General features: G+C 38.1%; 1 protein-coding gene across 16 annotated transcripts in view; it reads left to right on the top strand.

Annotated features, from left to right (window-relative positions):
• BBX (BBX high mobility group box domain containing) overlaps positions 1–19,622 on the top strand; it is a 276,803-nt gene that overhangs the window by 215,720 nt on the left and 41,461 nt on the right. For all 16 annotated transcript variants that reach the window (XM_032299188.1, XM_032299204.1, XM_032299203.1 and 13 more), the window contains one exon: positions 4,668–4,748. In XM_032299188.1, the coding sequence (XP_032155079.1) occupies positions 4,668–4,748 (81 nt within the window). The remainder of the gene's footprint in view (positions 1–4,667; positions 4,749–19,622) is intronic.

The following is a 19,622-nucleotide window of genomic DNA, read 5'->3' as shown; positions in this document are numbered from 1 at the left end:
TACTCACTGTCGTATTCCTAAAGCTGTTAGAATTATTTCATAAAACAACATCACCTTTGAGAAAACCCAAAGACTCTTGAAATTCTTGTTTTAATTAGTCGATAGAAAAGGTTCTCAACTTTTACAGTACATCAGAGTCAGTTGGAATGCTGTTTACACACAGATTGCTGGGCCCCACCACCAAAGTTTCCGACTGATTAGGTCTGGTGCTGGACCTGAGAATTTGCATTCCACAGTTTGCAACCACAGTTTGAGACCACTGCTCTATAGCTATGTGTTTTTTTTTAAAACCCAAATTATTAAATCATTATTGTTAAGGTACATGTTAATATCTCTGGGACCTCACGGTGGAAGGGTCAAGAGAGGAAGGGATTGGTGTAAAATAGAAAATTACCCAGTGGAGCACTTTTATACCCCTGTCTCTTTTCAGAGGGATTCCTGGTTCCATTATGTACACTTTAAGAAAAGTGGGTGTTTATATAATCTGGGAAACAATTTACCCTTTAAAAGTATTTAGCTTTGTAATATCATTTTAAGATCAGGCATACAAAATTCTCAGAAACTATTTGTTTTATTTACAACCTTTTATAACACTGGGAAGAAGTTAACTAGATTTTCTCTTGGAAATGTAAAATATTTATCTGAGAAACATACTTTTAATACCCTAGTAATTTCTTTAAGTCAAAAATGTTTGGCTTTTCTTTTTTCATTGAGTCCTGGATCTCTTCCTTGCAAGCTGAGAAAGATATGTTTCCTTCTTAACCAAATCCAGTCATTGAAAAGCCCATGGAAGTGAATCTAAATGGAACCATAAAACTGAATAAAGCACATTTTGTTTGCAGATGCCTCATAAATGTTTACATTTAAGAAGAGAAAAATGAGGATTTAGAAAGAAACCTAGAGTGCAGGGACTGTTCCTCACACCCCACCTCCAATTGCAGCCTGTCTCCCATTCCAAGGTGACACTCATGTTTCATCCAGATTCAGCGTGGCCCATCCAAAGTGCCATCTACTCTGTGTTTCCAGGTTCTGATCCATTAAGTTGGTCAGAATGACTTTCCTGTCTCCATCCTCTGTTGTTTACAGGTAGAGTGACACATAGTCACTTTCTAGACCTGGTTTACCAAAGACTAAAGACCAAATATAATGTCGGAAGGGAACTGTTGTCTTTAATTATTTAACAGGCCTAAGAGCCATGACCAATTCCCATATTCTCTGATAGAGTATATCTTTGCATTGAAAAATTACATTTACCTTGAAGACACAGCTAATCTGGATGATTTAGGTAGATTTGGACATTAAAACTTTCCTTAGAAGTTATTTACTTTGCTTATATAATTTCACCAAAATTAAAATTTTGTCACAATTGGATATAAGCAATAGATGCAAATTTAATGCATTTCTTTTCATGAGGTTATGCTCAGTGTGTTACGTAATATTACTTTCTATTAAAAACACCATATACTTACACTATAACTAATTAGGTAGTATATTATGTATTTTATTGGAAACACTAATTTTTCTTTTTAGATAAGGAGGGTAAGGTAAGGAAGAAATTACTTCTTCATTGACTCATTTATTCATTCAACAATTATCAGTCATTTTCTCCCAAGCTACAATATTTGTAATACCTTTATAATTGCAAAACACTTCCATCGTTACCTAATTTGATTCTGGTCTTTACCACCTGTTTGCTGTCCCACCTCAGGCAGCCATAAAATTAGCAATTTAACATCCAGGGTGATCATTTTTCTTAGCACTGTAGCTGTACCTCTTATACTGTTACACCCACCCTCTTGCTAGCCTTTATTGATGAATACTGTTTATCCGAACATTACATAATAGTCAGAAGAGAGACTACAGTGGAATTAACTTACTGGCAAGCCCCATCCAATTTGAGAAAAATAAAAAGCATACCCATGAAATTGCTATGCACTATGGCGCACTAGTGCCCTCTACCTACTAACATAGCAAACACACGCTTCCCTCCATAGCTGACCAGTCATTGGAAAACAGATGTTAACTATATTGTTCCTATCTGAAAGGATGTATTTGTCTCCTAGGTAGAAGAGCATCGGCAGGAATGAACAGTGATATAACAAGTCATTATTGTACCAGCTACGCTTGAAATTGAAGGCATCAGCATAGATGAGATTACTGAGAGAGGGCTCTAAGACAAAACACTGAGGAAAAATGTTGAAGGGATCATTATAGAAAGAAAAGCCAGCAAAAAACCACGAGGAGTGGCCTGAGACATAGGAGGAAAGCAAGGACCCTGCAGTAATGGAAGGCAGGAAAGAGCTTTTCTAAAGAAAGACTAGCACTGTCAAATGCTGCAAAGAAATTGAGATAAGGACCCCCGCCATAGAAATTAGCGTATTTCTAGTTTTCTACCCTTCCTTCCCTCAAATTAAGAAGTTTTTGATTTAACTTTTAGAAATCATATCTCACACTAAGTAATGTCATAAAAATGTTATTGTTAGGAGATTCTGGAAATGTTGGACTATGAAAGTATGTTGAACCTCCCCCAACGCATGCCTTTTTGGGAATCAGGCTTCCAGCAACCTTGAGCATTTAAACTGCTGCCCTGTACCTGTAAACAGGTAAAAATCCTCCCAGAGTCAATGAGGAAAACTGTTCTTACTAAACATAAGGGGACTATTCTCAAGCCTCCTCTCTGACAGTTGTACTTGAACTCTAAGGGCAGGTAATGCATCCATGCATTCAGTCATTCATGAGCCTCTTAGTGTGCGATGCACTGCATCAGGCACAGGATATGTGGGAGTGACACACAGAGAAAAAGAAAACCTGCAGTGATAAATGCAGCAGCAGAGGGAGCCAGTGGGAAAAGCCAGAAAAACGGCATGGGGTATGAAGTGCAGTGCTACCCTGCTTCTGGGCCTTCAGTAATTCTTGAGCATGTCATGGGATTATGCGACAAATTTAATGCTCTCCAAATTACTAAATTTAATAAATATCCGCAAACATTGCCATTTTTAATTCTGTTCAATTTCAGTGTGTACCTATTTTTTGGAATTGTATGAAATTGTACTAAAAAGGTGTAAAGATAAATCATTAGTAATAATTGGGCCATTTATTGAGAGCATAATATCTCCTTAGCACTGCCCTACACTAGCATCAAACCTAATCTTCACAGCACAATTCCAGGCAGATATTACTATTTGTATTTTAAAGGTGAGGTAAATGAGACTCAAAACCTTATTTGCTTAAGCCCACACAGCAGCAAGTAATGAAAGCATGCCTGTCTGGCACAAAGGCCGTCTTCTTTCTATTACACAACGTTGATTCAAGGCACTGGCATTTATGTTCAGTGCCTCATTCCCTGAAGCACTGAGAGTCAGTGATATTAATGTGTTTGTTTTCTCTTAGTCCCCTGATAAGGTGAGTAAGTGAATTCAACCTGTCTAGAAAAGGTAGAAGTAGCATTTATCAGTAAAAATTCGGCAAGAGGAAAATATTCCAAACTTCAGTAAGATTGAGCCCCATAAATTTATCTTCTAAAAAAAAGTAAATGATAGAGATAAATAGAAAAGCACTCTGTTAAGACTGATAGCACCTAGGAGGAAAGAGTCCTTGTAACTTCCTTAAGCTAGGTCCTTTTTAATGGTCGAGGTAGGCCATTATTAAATACATGCCTCTGCCAAGGCCTCTTCTTCGGCAGGTATTCCAGGGAAAAGTTCCTCTAGCACTAAGCACCCAGTCTCTCCTGGAACTAACAACCTGTGGGATCTGTGGTTGCCTTTAAGGATATAGTCACAAGCAGGACTACCTCCTAAATTGAATTGGGAAATAGCTCTGTTTTAAGCTGAGAAATAATTCAGAATCATAAAGAATGTGAAAAGCTTAGACCAAACTATCTAACAATGACAGAACTTCTCCAGGTGAAGATGCTTTGCAAATGTCTTTAAGAATTGAAAATGAAGTTTTTATTTAAAAAAAAAAAAAAGAGAAAAGGCAGTGCTGTTTATTTTTTTCAATGCCAGCCACTATTTAGCCAGATTTGCAGAAGAGAACTCAGTCAATGTTAACGTTGTACCTATATTATGTACTGCAACACAGCATAGGCCGTTAACTGTATAGCTCAGACTTGCGGTCTTGATGATCAGTCTTTGCATGTACATTAGAGCATACTCTCAAAGCCAGGGTCAGTGTTTTATATAAACCTCTTAGCCTCCTAAGCTGCTGTCATATGGCCTTGCACATATATATTGGATTCTAAAAAAAATGTGTTGACTGACTTGATGCTGTCTTGCCACAGAGATCCCAAATATATTCCTCAAAAAAATTAAATAATTGTTTGGTAAATGCAAAATAACTCTTAAATCTCTTTTATATTTGACCAGTAGTTATGGAAATTGAAATGCATATCTCACTTTAAGGTTATAGAGTTAAATCTAAAGCCTAGAATATGCAATTTAATATTCTTATTGTTGAACAGCCATACCTGCTTTTGTTAATATTTTTGAGGTCTTTTACTAAAAATGGTTCTCAAAATGATCATCCCAAGTGTGACATGTTTTGTTATTTGGTACATGGGAGCAGTGATACTCTTGTAAACTAAGAAAAATTCCTGAATGTGTATGAATGAGAAGCAAAGATTCTGATATCACAACTAATATTCTCTGTGTGAATTGTCTTTAATACAGATTTCTTCAAACACTTCACAGTTGGGTGGTGCTGAGCCTGTAAAACGCTGTGGAAAGTCTGCACTCTTTCAACTGGCAGAGGCAAGTTCCTAAGAATCTATTGAGATAAGATCTGCAGAGGTGGAAATCACAAAATATTAACAGTGTTTCCTAAACTGCACCATCTCTCCTGTGACCATAAAATGTGTTACATCTAATTTTCAACAAGGAGAGGGTTGACCTTTGATTTGGGAAAACTGAATTTTGCTACTAAGAGTTATTAAGCATTGGAAAAGGTTATCCGGAGATGTTGCAAAAAATTTTTCACAGGTAGTATTTTAAAATAAGGTCACTTAGATTGGCTAAGTAAGTCCAACCTGAAGACAGAAGAATTGCTGTGGTTATTTTCCGTTTTCTCATTCCCATAGACCATCTATAAATCTCCAGAATGCACTACTTCTAAATCAGGTGGTTGATGTTTTAATTTTTGTTTTCCTGGTGAAGAGTTCATATGACATGTTCTAAAATCTGATTTTATAAGATGAACCAGTTGTACATTTGATGTGACGTGTGTAAAATGCTACTGTTCCGTTGGCAAAGTAGAAAACGTGCTTTCATAAAGCTGGTGAGGAACAGAGCCCTTATTGGTGGTGGATGGATTGGGGAAAAAGACGCTGGAAGCACATGTTGCTAGGGTGGGCAAGGCAATGGCTTTCTCTGCCAAGCTGTGACTACCCTACCTCAAGGGAACATGCAGAAGAAATGTTTTCAGCAGCAGGACATTCTAGTTAGAGTTTTCTCTGTTGGTAAGATAAATTAGGAGGTAGAAAGTGGATGACCAAAAATGTCTTACCTTTTTTTTCCCTCTCATTTTTCTGGTTTCCTTTCAGTGAGGTTTTTTGAGTTCTTGTAGGCGATAAGATTCTTTTATAAATTTTTTGTAGTTTTATTTAACTTAGTGGGATGACCAATCATGTTCTAAAATTTCTAATTTTTTTTTTTTTTTGAGATGGAGTCTAGCTCTGTCACCCAGCCTGAAGTGCAGTGTTGCAGTCTCGGCTCACTGCAGCCTTTGCCTCCCGGGTTCAAGCAATTCTCCTGCCTCAACCTCCCGAGTAGCTGGGATTACAGGCGCCCACCACCGTGCCGAGCTAATTTTTGTGTTTTTAGTAAAGATGGGGTTTCACCATGTTGGCCAGGCTGGTCTGGAACTCCTGACCTAGTGATTCGCCTGCCTCAGCCTCCCAAAGTGCTGGGATTACAAGTGTGAGCCACTGTGCCCAGCAAAATTTCTTAATTTTATGGTAATTTGTATTATAAACACTTGTGAATTTAAAATATTTGATGTCTGTAAATTAGACTTTCAAAGATTTCCAGGTCCAAATTAGAAATTTAAAAATACAAAGGCCTTAAAAAGTAAAATTAATAAGCAATAGAACAAACTTACCCATTTTTGTCTGACAATACAATAACATGCTTCTTGTATTAGACAAATTCAGTCCAAAATAGAGGGCTACAAGGGATTGGAAAACTCTAAGGAAAACTAATGAAGACAGCAAGGAATAGTTCTAAAAAGAACTGCATGAGTCAGTGCAAAGTACTGCTTCAGATATAACTGAAACCGTGAAGATCTGACGAGAGAGAGTGTCTTTGGAGTTAGAGTTGTAAACAAACTCAGCGAGACTGGGAGGTCATGCATTTGTCTAGTAACTCTAAGACTGCGTAGATTGTCAAAAGAGTTTATTTGAATGAAGTGGTTATTTTTCTTGAATAATATGGGTGGATGGCCCTCTGCTTGTGCTGGTTGTATAATTGCATGTGTATGTATGTGGGCATACATATATATGAAAATACATATGATTTCTTAAATATTAATACTAAAATTTAAAACCAACTTTCAATATATGATATTTATCTTTAAACCATTTTCTTTGTTGTTGTTAGAAATTCATGAACCTTTGGGGTACTTTGCTGCATGGGGTGTGGTAAAGAAGTGAATTCATCTTCTTTCTTTCCTTGGCATAGCAGTCATAAAAAAAAGGATTTCTTATTAAATCAGAGCTCATTAAAAAGAACACTCTTCTAATTTGTAGGGATACATCCCAAATATGAAACAGATGCTATGGTTTAACAGATGTTTGAATGTTGGTATCATAATTTAACGGGGTAAAATGACTGAAATAAGCCTATTCCAATTACAGCAAATCAGCTTATACTAAGACTGAGTTTCTTATGACATTTGAGTAAAAATATATACTTTTGATAAAACAGAGTCCCTAAAAAAATAATTTAACAAGAAAATTTTCTTGTATTGTTATTTGCACTGAATCAGTGTAATGTCTTAATACTAGTATGGTATATTTTAGAATAACATTCTAAAGCCTTCCAGTTTCTAATTAAACATAAATATATGCACAGTGGATTAACTAGCATCTTCAAATAATTACCAGTAGATTTATGCTTCCTTAATTTTTTTCCATGTGTATTTGATATTCATTTTTCATTTACAAAATATAACAATTATTTCTGCTGTATTTTAAGATAAATATAAGAGGATATTGATTATTTTTCCTATTGCCTAGAATTGGTGATGGTGTCTGCAATTTGAAGATACAACCTTAAATTCACACATTGTAAAAGGAAAGCCACCAAGAAACTACTTCCAGTTTGGGTCACGCCCATCTCAGGATTTCTAAAGAGAGAGCCTAATCCAACTATTATCCTATCTACCACTCCAGCGGTTCCTCCTCTTACCCCACTCCAACCTTCAAGTCATCCTTTGGTAGAGGGTTATTATAGGCTATCCACACATCTGGAATATTTTTCCTTTTCTCTGTGTCACAGAGAGGAAAGGAAAGAAGTACTTCTCATTCTTTATCTATGTCCCATGTCAAGGGACGTGAAGGCAGCTCCAAGAGAACCATTGTTAAAGATTGAGGAAGGTACACGCGAGAGGTATCTTCTTTGGCGAGGAGCAGAAATATTCTAGACATCAATTTATTGCTGGATCCTTCACCTGTCTGACCAGGCAAAAAGAAAACTGAAGGAAGTTTGCAGCATGGAGAGCCTCAGAATGGCCTGCTACATGCCTTAGTTGGGCATTATAAAGATGTGTGAGTTTCCCAACAGTCAAGTAGATAAATAGAAAATAGATCCATGTGATCAAGCAGGAGGCTATTGGACAGTAACAGAGAGGGATTGCATAAGGTAGGCCTGGGACATTCTCTCACATCAGGGGAGAACATGGTAGAGATGCCTTTGCACAGGACCCTCTGAGGTGCTCCTGCAAGCAGGAGGGACTCTCAACTGGTTTACTGTCTTTATACTAAAACACCAAGATACTTTATGCTGTCAAGAAGACACCTGTATCCCAACTGCCTGAGTGCCCCTTCAGCACTTGGAGGACACGTCCTGTCTGATTAGGTGGTACTCCTGCCTGTTAAATATTTTGAATTTTACCCCTGCCCATGACACATTACCTGAGAATGCCATTAAGTCTTATGTAGAGTTAGCAGAAACAAAGAAAATAAAGAAAAACATAAGCAGGGGCAGTTGGTCGTACCTCCCTGATTCTGTCTTCTGTTCTCTAAATGAGAGGCTTCAGGCCTGTGAAAGAAGGGCCAGGAACCAGCTCAAAACTAACTACTCACCTTAACCCAAACTCCTTTCCTGTGGACTGGAGTAAGAGGAGTGAATGAGCAGTTTTTCCAAACATGAGGGTCATTGCTTGCAAGAAATGTCTTCTCCATGGTGAGAGGCAAGAAGTATTTTGGGCCTATATTTACTACTATTCCCTGTACCCACCTGCCTAAACAGGCAAACAAAAAAAAATTGAAGGAAATTGGCAGCAGGCAGAGATACTTGGATTGGCCTCTTCTCCCACCTTTGGCATCGTAAAGACCCCCTCTGCATTTTCCAGGACCCTGGAGCCAGGAGATTTCCTGGGGAAGGTCCTAATTCATGTATATGATTGGCATTTTAAACTGGGTAACTTTTAATAGCTGAAAGTGACCTGAAAATTCTGGGATTTGTTCCAGGTATTTTTAAGGGTTTTGTCTAAGGTCAAGGAATTGAGAAAAATATAATGCTTTATGTTTGGACCTCCACGAAGTTCAGATTATTCAGTTTATCAGTCATTTAAGTTATGCAGGTACTTTACAGTATTGTGTTTTCTTTCATTTTGAAATTAATTAGGTCAGGTCATATAAAGAACAGCAAAGCATCCCCACTGGAGATCATTGTGCGTTATAGTGGCTGTACTTGGAGGACACTGAAGAGGGTCAGAGATATCTGAACCTGTGTACATTTCAGCAAAGAAAATTCTACCCTTGAAGATCTCTCGTACCAAAACTGTCTAATATAACAAGTAAAGCAGCTTGTTCATTTATTCTCACAATAATTATTGAGGATGTATTCTCTGCCAATAACAATGAAGCTGCTGAAGTTACCTGTAGGTGTATATACGTGTATTTTTGGTGCAATGAGAACTAAAACCTATAAACCTTCGGGAACACATTACCTCTAAGTACTGTTTTAGTGTTTTGGAGTATAACTAGAGGCTGAAGCATAAGCCTAAAAATATTGCTGTTCTGCTTTTCACTTTTCTGAATCAATTTTGAGTGTTCTTTAAAATATATTATAAATTTTAATAGATCTTTCCACAGATAAAGTATTATCTAACCTAAAATGATAATGACTGACATTTATGGAGTATCTTCTGTGTGTTAGGCACTAAGTAGTTTATGTGCACTAATTTAATTCTCACAACTGTCCTCTGAGGTAGGTACTGTCATTCCTCTTTTACACATTAGGAAACCAAAAGATACAGAAGTTACATAACTTGTTTAAGGTCATATGGACAGTAAGTGTTAGAGCTTAGATAGGAACCCAGGCAGTGTGTTTCCACAGCCTGTCTTCTTAAACACTAGGCTGTTCTCTCGCCTTGGTTTAGATGAATATAAAAGACTGTGCAAGTTGCTTGTTATAGGAGTGTGCATATTATAAAAGTCTCTATGGAAGACAGCTTACTCCTACACATATATGTATGGCTGAATAAGATGACAGATTGTCCAAGACAGCTGTCAAAGAAATGGAGCTCATCTTTTCTTTTTTAAAACATGTCTGTGCTTTTGAAACTGCCAAGATACCTCTTCTACCCTTAAATAAGTGCTTGTTTGTGAATGTACTTTGGAAGATACTATGGTGATTATAGGAAATTATGGTACACAACTCCTGTCCTCAAGGAGCTTATTCTGTAGTTGCAGAGAGATATATCTTATCTCTGCTTATCAAGTTAAGGAATAAGAAATAGTGCTTAAAGTGATTTTATAAGGAATCATAAAATGAAATGATGAAACCCCACTTGAGTGATGAGTAACACACAAAAATGGATGTGTAAAACTAAGGAAAGGAGAACATATTAGGAATGTTCTGGAGACCAAGCACAAGGGAAAGAACAATGAAGATGGTTCTCAATGAAGGAGTTAAGAAACCACTAGAAGTTGAAACTAGCAGTCTTTGGGTGACAACCAACCTGGAGAGATCCTTTGTTTGTCCTATATTTTATTTACCTATATCATATTTTGCAGTTCAATTATTGGCTAATATTTGAAGGGTAAAATTTCAAGTAAATATACATTTCTGACTTACGAAAATTTAGAGGACCTAGACATATCGGGCCAGCCTTCCTCCATGACAACAGTTGGTCAGAGTTGATTAATGGCTGCCCTCTTAGATGCTTGTTCTCCAAATGACTGTCCTCTTCTTTCCCTGCTGAGCCCTGACTCTGAAGCCAACAGTCATCGCCGTCATCCACGTAAATTTGCTCACTTCCCTCCTTTATACCTGGCCACCATATATAGCGGGGATTGTGACTTACACCTAATTAAGTGGACAGTTAGGGGAGATAAAGCAAAGGGATTAAGGCAAGCACAGGAGAGAGGTAGATGGTAACAAGTATATCAGATTGGCAGGAAGACAGGGCTGTGTTTATGGAAGATGAAGGTGAAGTGTAGCTGTGAGTCAGAATTGGGAGGATGTTTAGTGCAGAGCAAAGAATATGTACTGGGGAAATAATGAGGAGCCATTGAAGATTTAGGACAGGGTTACACAGTGATAAAAGCGGCAGTTAGAGAGATCTTGGCAGCCGTGTGTGGAATGGAGTGGAAAGCCTCTGTGGACATCAGGTGAGAGAAGATAAGAACCGGAATTGAGAGAGCTGACATTGGGAACGGGAGGCAGAAAGAAATGCCAGTGGTATTCAAGTGGAGTGTACAAGTGAGTCAATGAGAGAGACAAAGAAAAAGAAGAGTCAACAATAACGCCACACTAAACCTAAGTGTTTGACCTTGACCTTGGAGCCCTGCTTCAGGAAGGCTGGGCGTTTACAAGGAGTAAGCCCTGCTAGAAAAGAGAAGAACTGAAAGATGCTAAGTGGGGAAAAGAAATTCAATAATAGAAGAGTGGAAAAGGGAGGAGATTGCTAGCCAAGAAAATAGTTGAGTTTAGGAAGCAGAGACCTGCATTCCTCAGAGCACAGATGACAAAGACAGGCACCGTAGATCCCTCCAGTGTTCCCACTTGGTGGTGGTATTTGATCAATGTATGACTCCATTTAAGATTTCTGTTGTGTCTTCATACTGTTGATGTGCATTATCCCTTCCATCCTATAGTAACCCCCTTAAAGCCCAGAACATCCCTCCTTAGCTCCTCCAACACTGTCATCATATAAATGAATTATAATACTTAAAACACATTTAAGGGGACCTTTTGTGGTGGGTTTCTTTCCTTATCATTTTATACAAAGTTGTGAGTCGTTTTTAGAAAACTCCTATTCTAAAACTTTTCACCTCATCCCCAATTGCACTAGGTTATTTTTGGAGAAACAAAGTATAAAAAGGTACTTAATGACTACCCTTAACCTCTTTGGGGGAGACTTTAGTAGATGGGCTTATGGAGCAAAGACAGCTTCCACCCCATCCAAAGTCTTCAGAAACTGTACCATTTCTGAGGAAACTGTGAGTAAAGACAAATACGTAAATCACCATTTTACCTAGTCCAGTTGCTTCAGCAGACTAAAAAACTGTTATGCCCAGATTTTAGGGACCACTGTCCTGTGACAGTTCTCTTTTATGGTAAGCAGAATTGAATTTCTTAGCAGCAATGGTATTCTCAGAAACCATCAACCAGTGTTTATTTCTGTGGCACAAATGTTCGGGTTTTGTTTAATTATGGGAGAAATGCACATCTTGAAAAACACTGCTAAAATGCTATCCTAAGGTTATGTCTACACCGTTTTGGCAGATAATAAGCCAGTACAAAATGATTGTAAATATACTTTGGCTGCAAAACATTTATTTTGTACTAAAAAGCAGAGATTTGGAAATAGAAACTTCTTGATTGGTGTCAGTAGGTCTGTTTTCACACTGCCTTGTTTTTAATCTAGCCAGCTCCTTTATTATAGACAATGAAAGACAAAGTATAATTAAGAATGAAATAATATGGTACATTTTGAAACTGCTTACCATGTCTTAGGACAGAATTGAGCATCTCTAATTTGAAAATTAAAAATCCAACATGGTATAGAATCAAAAACTTTGAGTTCTGACATGACCTCACAAGCAGAAAATTTCACACCTGACACCATTGCTTTTTGACAGTTAAGTGTATACAAACTTTGTTTCTTATACATCATTATTTCAAATAGTGTATAAAATTACCTTCAGCCTATTAATATACAGTATATATGAAACATAAATGAATATTCTGTTCAGACTTGGGTCCTATCCCTAAGATATCTCATTATGTATGTGCCCAAGTATTTCAAAATTCTAAAAAGTCCAAAATCTGAGACACTTCTGATACCAAGGTGTTCACATAGGGGATACATAACCTCCACCAGTTAAATGATTTCTACTTCTGTGGTAGTACTTTTTATCTAGTACACATAATTTGTTATTTTTTCACTGATCATTTTATTAAATCTTTTAAAGCAGAACACATTAACAAATGAATCACTATTAGGAGAAAAGAATACATTTTAAAATATCTGATTCAGAAAGATAAAAGCTTGATGCAGACAAGGCTTATTTTGTCTCTAAAGTGAGTTCACAGTAACAAACCCCGAGCCTAAGGTTTGGTTTCACCTCATCTAAAAGTGTAACAGCCCCCCTGAACCCAGGAACATAAAATAAAATCCCTTTACTACACATTTTATCTCACCCCTTCAGTATTTCTGGTGCATTTTTTTCTTTGTAATCATTTTGAAGATAATTTTTATACATGGTCTAATAGGCGCATCCTTAGGAATCCTAGGTATTAACATCTTGATGTTTTTGTTTTTCTTTTGGAAGTGAGTTCCATTTCTTTCAGCACATCGTCAGACCTTTCTGACTACACAAAACAGTGAAAAACCTCTGTGTGGTTTTTATTGACAGAGGTAAAATTAAAATATTGGAGATTAATTTCACTGGTGTTCTTGGGAAGTATAAGGACAGTATGATTGCTAGACTGGACCAAGCAGTAGCATGGTCATAATTAGCATTGTTTTGTTGTTGGTGGTGGTGATGTTTTGAGATGGAGTCTTGCTCTGTCGCCCGGGCTGGAGTACAGTGGCGTGATCTCGGCCCACTGCAACCTCTGCCTCCCGGGTTCATGCAATTCTCCTGCCTCAGCCTCCCAAGTAGCTGGAATTACAAGCACGCACCACCACAACCAGCTAATTTTGTATTTTCAGTATAGACAGCGTTTCACCATTTTGGTCAGGCTGGAGTCTCAAACTCCTGACCACAGGTGATTCACCCACCTCAGCCTCCCAAAGTGCTGGGATTACAGGCGTGAGCCACTGCATCCAGCCAGCATTGTTTTTTATAGACTTGTAACTCTTTTCTTGTGTGAATTCAAATGCATTTTAGACTCATTGATTACCTCAGAACTAACGAACCATCCAATTAAACACAATTATCTGTTGAATGCCTTCTGTTTGAAAGGTACTGGGATATTCTTGGAGGAGAATACAAAAGTGAGCAGAATACATTTTGTGCCCACTGATTTATAGTTATAAAAAAATAAAGTTGTACCTGAGGGAATAGATGATAGGTATCAAATATTTATGCCCATCATTTGATTTAAAACATTAACATTTTAACTTCTTTGAATGCAGTCACGGGAATTCCATCCCTGGAAAATGTCCAGATGATTTTTCATTCTTACTTTTTAAAAAGGTTATTGTCCAATTTAAAATAATATTAGAAGAATAAATTGTCATTTACTGAGGCATGTACTGTTTCAAAGCCTGATTAATAACTCACCCTCTATTAAGGGCAGCTTGACTAAATTAATACCAGCCATTAATTCTGTCCCCTACAATGCAGCCTTATTCACTTGAGTTCACATCGATTTGTGTTCTTTGATGCCTTCTGTGTGCTTGTCTGTGTGCACATCCGTGCATATGTGCATAATGTAGTTTGTATGCACATTTGTAAGTCCCACTGAAGTGTTGATGAGTGCATCCAAAAGTAGATGTAAGTGTATCTACTTGTACCCTAAAGTAGAACTGAGCTTTCTTACATGTTTCTTAGAGTTGCTTCTTGAAAGACAACTGATTTGAGGTCTTCCTGAACCTAATTTTGTTGTTTATTTTTCCCCTAACGATAGAATCATTCAACTCTAGAGTGAACACGTAGAGCAAAGCAGTATACCAAAGACATGTGATGCTATTAATGATACTAATCTGAATATTACTAATAAGCTAGTATTTATTCCATATGGCATAATGCCCCAGAGGGATGGTTATTACAATACATCATTTTTGCTCTGTACTAGGCACTATTTTAAGTACTGTTACATGTGCAACTCATCAAACCTCAGTTTTCCCAAGGCGATAATTTTACAATACACATTTCATACATTGAGAAACTGAGGCACAGAAAGCTTTGGAGAAAATAGCTCCTCAGTAGCAGAGCCTGTCTACAATCTTAGACAGTCTGACACTGGCCCTAGCATCCCTGCTTTTTGTGGGTATTTTGTGTGTGCTGGGGGTGGGGGTTGGTGTTTTTTCTTTTTTCTTAAGACAGAGTCTTACTGTGTTGCCCACACTGGTTTCAAATTCCTGGCCTCAAGCGATCCTCTTGCTTCAGCCTCCCAAAGCATTGGTATTACAGGTGTAACCTAACCTCACCTTTCCCATCCCTGCCTTTTGAAACTGCCTTTCGGTACATCACTGTCAGACCTTTCTGACTGCTGATGGCTTCCGACTGCCTTTCCTCAGCTCCTGTATGGCCTGCTTCCACCGGGTTCCTCCAGTGGGAGGCACTGGCTGGAGACCTGGGGATGGGAGGATGGGAGAGGCCAGGGATTTGCTCACATACAAGAGTGCTGTGTCTTATAAATGTTACTACATTCAAAGCTGTTCCCAGGTTTTGTTTATGTCTTGTGGAAATGCCTAATATGCAGGAGACCAAATTAAAAAAAAAAAAAAAATTGCCGGGCACGGTGGCTCACGCCTGTAATCCCAGCACTTTGGGAGGCCAAGGCAGGTGGATCACGAGGTCAAGAGATCGAGACCATCCTGGTCAACATGGTGAAACCCCGCCTCTACTAAAAATACAAAAAATCAGCTGGGCATGGTGGTGCGTGCCTGTAATCCCAGCGACTCAGGAGGCTGAGGCAGGAGAATTGCCTGAACCCAGGAGGCTGAGGTTGCAGTGAGCCGAGATCGCGCCATTGCACTCCAGCCTGGGTAAAAAGAGCGAAACTCCATCTCACACACACACAAAAAATAATTAAAATAATTAAAAAATTAAAATTATGAAATTTATTTGTAGTAATTTTCATAGTAATAGACAAGAAACTAAAGTGCTTAGAAGATGCTTAAAAGGAGAGTGCTTTAGAAGGAAATTGCTTTAAAGAATCAAACGTATACTTTTGACGTAAGGAAAAGTGAGTTTAAAAGAATTCAGAGACTGAACATGCAAATAAGCACTAAAATGGAATAAGGACTGTGGTCAGTGAGAATATCTGTCTGTCTCTCTCTTCACACACATATACACGTACGATCTCAATAAAAGAATGAGGAAGATTTTTTCAAATTGTGATTATGCATAAACTAATGAATTTATTTGTAAAAGAATATAAATCTTGTATGACAACCAAGGAGAAATACAAAAATACAAAAGTATGGTATTGACTAGTAAAAAACAAAAAACTGTAAAATCCAGTGTGAGGTAAGGCTTGGCAAAAATGAATAAATCTTAAGACCATTTATAAGTGTTTGGAGCTACATAAAGAAATTTGCTTTGTCTGGATTAGAGAAAGTAAAACCAACAAGAAACAAGAGAAGGCAAACTATATAGTTACTGTTTTTGTCACCATTTGGGGGGGGCAAGGAAAATTATTATCAAACCAAAAAGTATAGATTAAAAAAAAGATAAGTGTATATTAAATTAAAGTTAGAATAAGCTAGAATACAATACACATGGTCTTAGTATATTAATTCAGGTTTCTGGTAGCAGAAAAAACAGATTGTAGGATAACACAAGAACTTGCAAACGGGGTTTCAGCCTCACTTTTGATAATCTTTGATAAGTTTTGTGAAATATGAGAGCTCAATAGGAACAAAAAGGGGAAAATTTCACTTTAATTTTTAAAAAGAATAAGCCTGATTTCTAAAATACAGACTATTCATTCCTAGAAACCTTTGAGAATTATTATTTTTTAATTGTACTTTAGGTTCTGGGGAACATGTGCAGATCATGCAGGATTGTTGCATAGGTACACACATGGCAATGTGGTTTGCTGCCTCCATCCCCCTGTCACCTACATCTGGCATTTCTCCCCATGTTATCCCTCCTTGATCTCCCCACCCACCCCTGCTCTTCGTCCCTTGTCCCCCACAACAGACCCCAGTGTGTGACGCTCCCCTCCCTGTGTCCATGTGTTCTCATTGTTCAACAGCCGCCTATGAGTGAGAACACACAGTGTTTGATTTTCCGTTCTCATGTCAGTTTGCTGAGAATGATGGTTTCCAGATTCATCCATGTCCCTACAAAGGACACGAACCCATCGTTTTTGATGGCTGCATAATATTCCATGGTGTATATGTGCCACATTTTCCTTGTCCAGTCTATCATCGATGGGCGTTTGGGTTGGTTCCAGGTCTTTGCTATTGTAAACAGTTCCACTATGAACATATGTGTGCATGTGTCCTTATAATAGAATGATTTCTAATCCTGTGGGTATATACCCAGTAATGAGATTGCTGGGTCAAATGGAATATCTCTTTCTAGATCCTTGAGGAATCACCACACTGTCTTCCACAATGGTTGAACTAGTTTGTACTCCCACCAACAATATAAAAGTGTTCCTCTTTTTCCACATCCTCTCCAGCATCTGTCTCCAGATTTTTTAATGATTGCCATTCTAACTGGCATGAGGTGATATCTCAATGTGGCTTTGATTTGCATTTCTCTAATAATGTGATGATGAGCATTTTTTATATGTTTGTTGGCCTCATATATGTCTCCTTTGGAAAAGTGTCTGTTCATATCTTTCTCCCACTTTTGGATGGGTTTCTTTGTTTTTTTTCTCATAAATCTGTTTTAGTTCTTTGTAGATTCTGGATATCAGCCCTTTGTCAGATGGGTAGATTGCAAAAATTTTTTGCCATTCTGTTGGTTGCTGGTTCACTCTAATGATTGTTTCCTTTGCTGTGCAGAAGCTCTGGAGTTTAATTAGATCCCATTTGTTTATTTTGGCTTTTGTTGCCATTGCTTTTGGTGTTGTAGTCATGAAGTCCTTGCCTATGCCTATGTCCTGAATGGTTTTGCCTAGGTTTTCTTCTAGGGTTTTTGTGGTGTTAGGTCTTATGTTTAAGTCTTTAATCCATCTGGACTTAATTTTAGTGTAAGGTGTCAGGATCATTCTAATCATGTTTGAATCCACAGAAAAGAAGAAGAAAACAGAGAATTATCAAAGTCTCTCTGAAAAGGGTCATTGTCAAATGTGTCATCCCACAGTCTCTGTCCTGCCCACTGCCTTCTGCCCCACATGGCTGCTGACTGCCTTTTCTCAGTTCCTGTGCCCCTGCTTCCATGCAGGTTCTGCTAATAGGAGACACTGTCAGGAAACTGGGAGATGGCAGGAAAGGAGAGGCCAGGGTCAGCATCAGGGTAAGGCAAAGGCAGCTTCTCTTCTATGTTCTGGCCCTCTCCAGATAGGTGCCCCAGGCTTCCCAGTTCCACTGGGGACCTGTCCCCTGAGCTTCAGTGTCACTCTTTCCCCTATTTGTTTCTTCTGTGGCTTCCTGTTGTTGCCAACCCCTGGGTTTTCTCACTACCTCCTGTTTGGGTGCCTCAGCTCTCCATGGCCTGTGTAACTAACCTATTCCCTGCCTTAAATTCCCACTGTTAGTTACGCTTTAGGTTGCCTCCGTTTGCCTAATTAGACCCTGACTGGTGCAAAAGCCAACCTCATTTTCTAATTGGTATAGTTACGGTTGGTCATAAGATTGAGTAAGAGAATGCTATTGGCATGCTTTATCCAGATTTTAGCAAGACTTTTGACAGGTAATGTTATGATGTTTTGTGAACAAAATGGGAGGAATTTTGACTGGATTATAAAAAAAATTCTTAGATTGCTGAAGTTTATTAATGTTCAAATGATCTTCATGAAAGGGCTCTAGAAGTTTGGCAGAAGGCCCTGTCCTTGGCCATGTCCTGCTCAACATTATTACCAAAGATTTGGACAAAGACGTGAAAAGCAGCTTTCTTATTAAGTTTATTATGAAGACATCGACTTAATAAGAAAATATGGAAAGCCTTGCATCTAAATACAAAACATAAAATATAAAAATACGGAATGGGAGAGACCAAGTTTACCAGCATATTATGTGGGTATAAAAACATCCAGAATTTTACGTGACCATAATGTCATACAAGCCAGAAATGGGACCTATTTTTAAAAAATTAATCTGAGTCCCATTAAAAGAGCATTCTTATCAACTGACGAATACTTACCCCTTCTCATCTAGTATAACCTAGGAACATAGTTTTTTAAAAAATATTGTTAAATTAAAATATTTAGCCAGATGCAGTGGCTCATGCCTATACTTTCAGCACTTTAGGGGATAGAGGTAGGAGGATCACTTGAGGCCAGGAGTTGGAGAGCATCCTAGGCAACATAGCAAGAACCCTGTTCTCTATAGGGTGGGGAAAAAAAAAAGCTGGGCGTGGTGGCATCAACCTGTAGTCCTAGCTACTTGGGAGGCTGAGATGTGAGGATCACTTGTACCCTGGAGGTTGAGGCTGCAGTGAGCTATGATCATGCCACTGCACTCCAGTCTACATAAGAGAGAAAGACCCTGTCTCAGATAGATAGATAGATAGATAGATAGGAAATTTTCATTTTCCCCAACCTTTATAATGCTTTGTATCATTTACAGGTTGCGTTTGCATACATAATTCTTCATTTTTGCCTCACAACAGCCCAATGTAGGATGTACTGTTACCGTATTTCTCAGCTTGTTTCCTCCTAGAGGTTCAAGTCTAAGTTACATAGCTCACTGTTGTGGCTTTAAGCAAACTAGATGCTTGGTCATGAGCCCAGCCTCTTTCAATAAAACCTACCTCACTTCAGAACATTTAGTGCATCTAGGTAAGAGGGCCCCAACTTTGGGAGTATGGAAGCCTTTACATGTAATGTGCTGTTAAGGGAGATGAGAAGAGACTTATGGAAACATAAAGGCTGTCTTCAGGTATCGAATCTGTCATATGAGAAAGAGTAAATTCATGTGTTTTCAGGGAATAGAACTAAGGGTGATTGATTTTTGCTCAATACTTTAAAAATTCAAGCAGAATTGTTCTCTAATAGAGTGATATGCTCATTGTCTTTGTGCAAAAGTTGATTAACTAACTCTGAAGAATATTGTAGTAAAATGAATTCCTGAATTGGGTAGGTAAAAGTAGAAAACCTCTAGAGTGA

This window comes from Sapajus apella, unplaced genomic scaffold, assembly GCF_009761245.1.
Source record: "Sapajus apella isolate SASKATOON/1434 unplaced genomic scaffold, GSC_monkey_1.0 scaffold40, whole genome shotgun sequence".
Lineage (NCBI taxonomy): Eukaryota > Metazoa > Chordata > Mammalia > Primates > Cebidae > Sapajus > Sapajus apella.
Note: the sequence above shows the minus strand (reverse complement) of the source record. Positions and strands in the feature narration are given on the sequence as shown.